Source organism: Diaphorina citri, unplaced genomic scaffold, assembly GCF_000475195.1.
Source record: "Diaphorina citri unplaced genomic scaffold, Diaci psyllid genome assembly version 1.1 scaffold9055, whole genome shotgun sequence".
NCBI lineage: Eukaryota > Metazoa > Arthropoda > Insecta > Hemiptera > Psyllidae > Diaphorina > Diaphorina citri.
This window is the reverse complement of record NW_007386429.1, coordinates 1-2581: the sequence shown is the minus strand read 5'-3', so window position 1 is coordinate 2581 and position 2581 is coordinate 1. Positions and strand designations below refer to the sequence as shown.

General features: G+C 39.2%; 1 protein-coding gene across 1 annotated transcript; it reads left to right on the top strand.

Annotated features, from left to right (window-relative positions):
- Window positions 1-141: 141 nt before the first annotated feature.
- Window positions 142-2113, top strand: LOC113472838 (potassium/sodium hyperpolarization-activated cyclic nucleotide-gated channel 3-like; the record flags this gene model as incomplete). The annotated part of the gene is made up of 2 exons (XM_026832627.1): window positions 142-288; window positions 1976-2113. Coding segments are annotated over 2 exons (285 nt in total), but the record flags the coding sequence as incomplete, so codon positions are not given.
- Window positions 2114-2581: the final 468 nt, after the last annotated feature.

Genomic DNA, 2581 nt, shown 5'->3' with positions numbered 1-2581 from the left:
GGGACTTGGTAGACCTGTGCATGAGCCCTACACGTTCTACACGCCCTACACTTGAATTTAGACCACGCTACGCCACTGGTCAAACCTCTTAAAAAAAAATTGTGAGTGTTTCCTGTATTAATGGTGCTTCCTCTTTTCCAGGTGAAACAAGTAGAAGAGTACATGGCGTATCGCAAACTACCACGCGAGATGCGTCAAAGGATAACCGAATATTTCGAACATCGCTACCAGGGTAAATTCTTCGACGAGGAAGCCATTCTAGGAGAACTCTCCGAGAAACTGAGAGAAGTAAGTCTAAAGAGATCTACATATATGTAGATTGTAGACTATAGAGAAAATCAAAGAAATAGAGAAAACTATGTAGGTACCTATTTAAGAACTTAGGTACGCATTATTTCTATATAGTTTATGAAAATACAGAACTACTACTACGCCTTATTTCCATATTGTATATGAAAATTACAAAAAACCGTGAAACTTCATTTCGTCTAATATAGGCCGGGCAGGTAGGCGCTTCGATCTCTTGACGTTCACGCGCCTCCCGGCACGCAGACACATTCAGAATTTTTGAGTGCCAGCGCAGCGTTGGGACTGTTGGGAGCCAATTTAATCGTCAAAGTCTCAAAGTAAATGATAAGTTAACATTAATACTAATTTATTGATTTTCCTTTCGGGATGTGATCCTAGTTTAGGTTAGATGCAACACATTAAATTACATAAATTTTATGTATCTCAGGAATTCTAAAAGGTTTTCTACTCAGTTTGGGTCATCCTCTATTGAACGAGGACCTCCTACTTTACTCTACTTCAATGGAGCAGTTGCAAATGGGTAAAAATTATAAATAAATGGTCGATTCCTATGAAAAAAGTTGTGAAAATTCCAAATCTGAGGTCAAAACGCCGAAAAAATAACTGTAAAAGGTCGAAAATTCAATTTTCATTTTCCGTTTTAATGAAAGAGTTCAAATATGTGTGACGTCAGACTTTACGCAATTGTTTTTTTCGTCCGTCAGGTAGCGCCACTATGCAAGCGCGCTAGCGGAGGAGCAGAAAGAAAATTCAGAATTTTTGAGTGCCAGCGCAGCGTTGGGACTGTTGGGAGCCAATTTAATCGTCAAAGTCTCAAAGTAAATAAGAAGTTAATATTAATACTAATGGAGGAGTTGCAATTGGGAAAATATTATTAATAAAAGGTCGATTCCTACGTAAAAAGTTGTGAAAAATCCAAACATGAGGTCAAAACTCCGAATAAGAAATATTTTTAATAAAATGTCGATTCCTACGTAAAAAGTTGTGAAAAATCCAAATCTGAGGTCAAAACTCCGAAAAAGGTAATATTATTAATAAAAGGTCAATTCCTACGTAAAAAGTTGTGAAAAATCCAAATCTGAGGTCAAAACTCCGAAAAAGTAACCTTTAAAAGGTCGAAAATTCAATTTTTAATTGCCGTTCTAATGAAAAAGTTCAAAGAGTTGTGACGTCAGATTTCACGTCAAAATGCGCAGAAACGCTCGCGCACAAACAAACAAACAAAGCGGGATTCATGAATTATGACGTCATCGCCTACGGGAGCGTATGCCGTGACGTCAAAGTTCACGATTTACCCGTATTTTTTAAATCGATTTATCTCGGTATCTAGAACTCGTAGAAGAAAAAGAAAAATTCCGTTGATCCTCATTTTTCCTGCTCTATGACTTTGAAACATCACTCAAGTAAGCGCAACTGATCTATGCCTGCGAGGGAGCTTTGCTCGGGACATTTGATGTGACGTCATCGCCTACGAGAGCGTATGCCGTGACGTCAAAGTTCACGATTTACCCGTATTTTTTAAATCGATTTATCTGGGTATCTAGAAGTCGTAGAAGAAAAAGAAAAAATCCGTTGGTCCTCCTTTTTCCTGCTCTATGACTTTGAAACATCACTCAAGTAAGCGCAACTGATCTATTTAACATGTCTACTTTTACTTGAATTTCAGGATGTGATAAACTACAACTGCAGATCCCTCGTCGCATCCGTGCCTTTCTTCGCCAACGCGGACTCTAACTTCGTCTCGGACGTTGTGACCAAACTCAAATATGAGGTGTTCCAACCTGGTGAGCAAACTGTGCTCTAACGCGCATCCGTGCCTTTCTTCGCCAACGCGGACTCGAACTTCGTCTCGGACGTTGTGACCAAACTCAAATACGAGGTGTTCCAACCTGGTAAGCAAACTGTGCTCTAACGCTTTTTATCGAACATTTCTGTCAAATCGGATCTAAAGGGGAATTATTATTAATTAGATTCATATTAGACACCCAAATTAGATAATGGCTTACCTTATTTTATAATTGACTTCACAAAGAACCCTAGTCAATTATAAAATAAGGTAAGCCGGATCTAAAGGGGTTTAAATATGAATTGGCAATTTCTAATCCCGGGATCCCGAAATTAAAACCCAATGCCCGAGATTGGATTCCCTACTCCTGGCTCGCTTGATGTTTCCATTCCAACACCCTCCATTTTATTTTTCTCTCTGCCCCCACAGGTGACATCATCATCAAAGAGGGCACCATCGGGAACAAAATGTACTTCATCCAGGAGG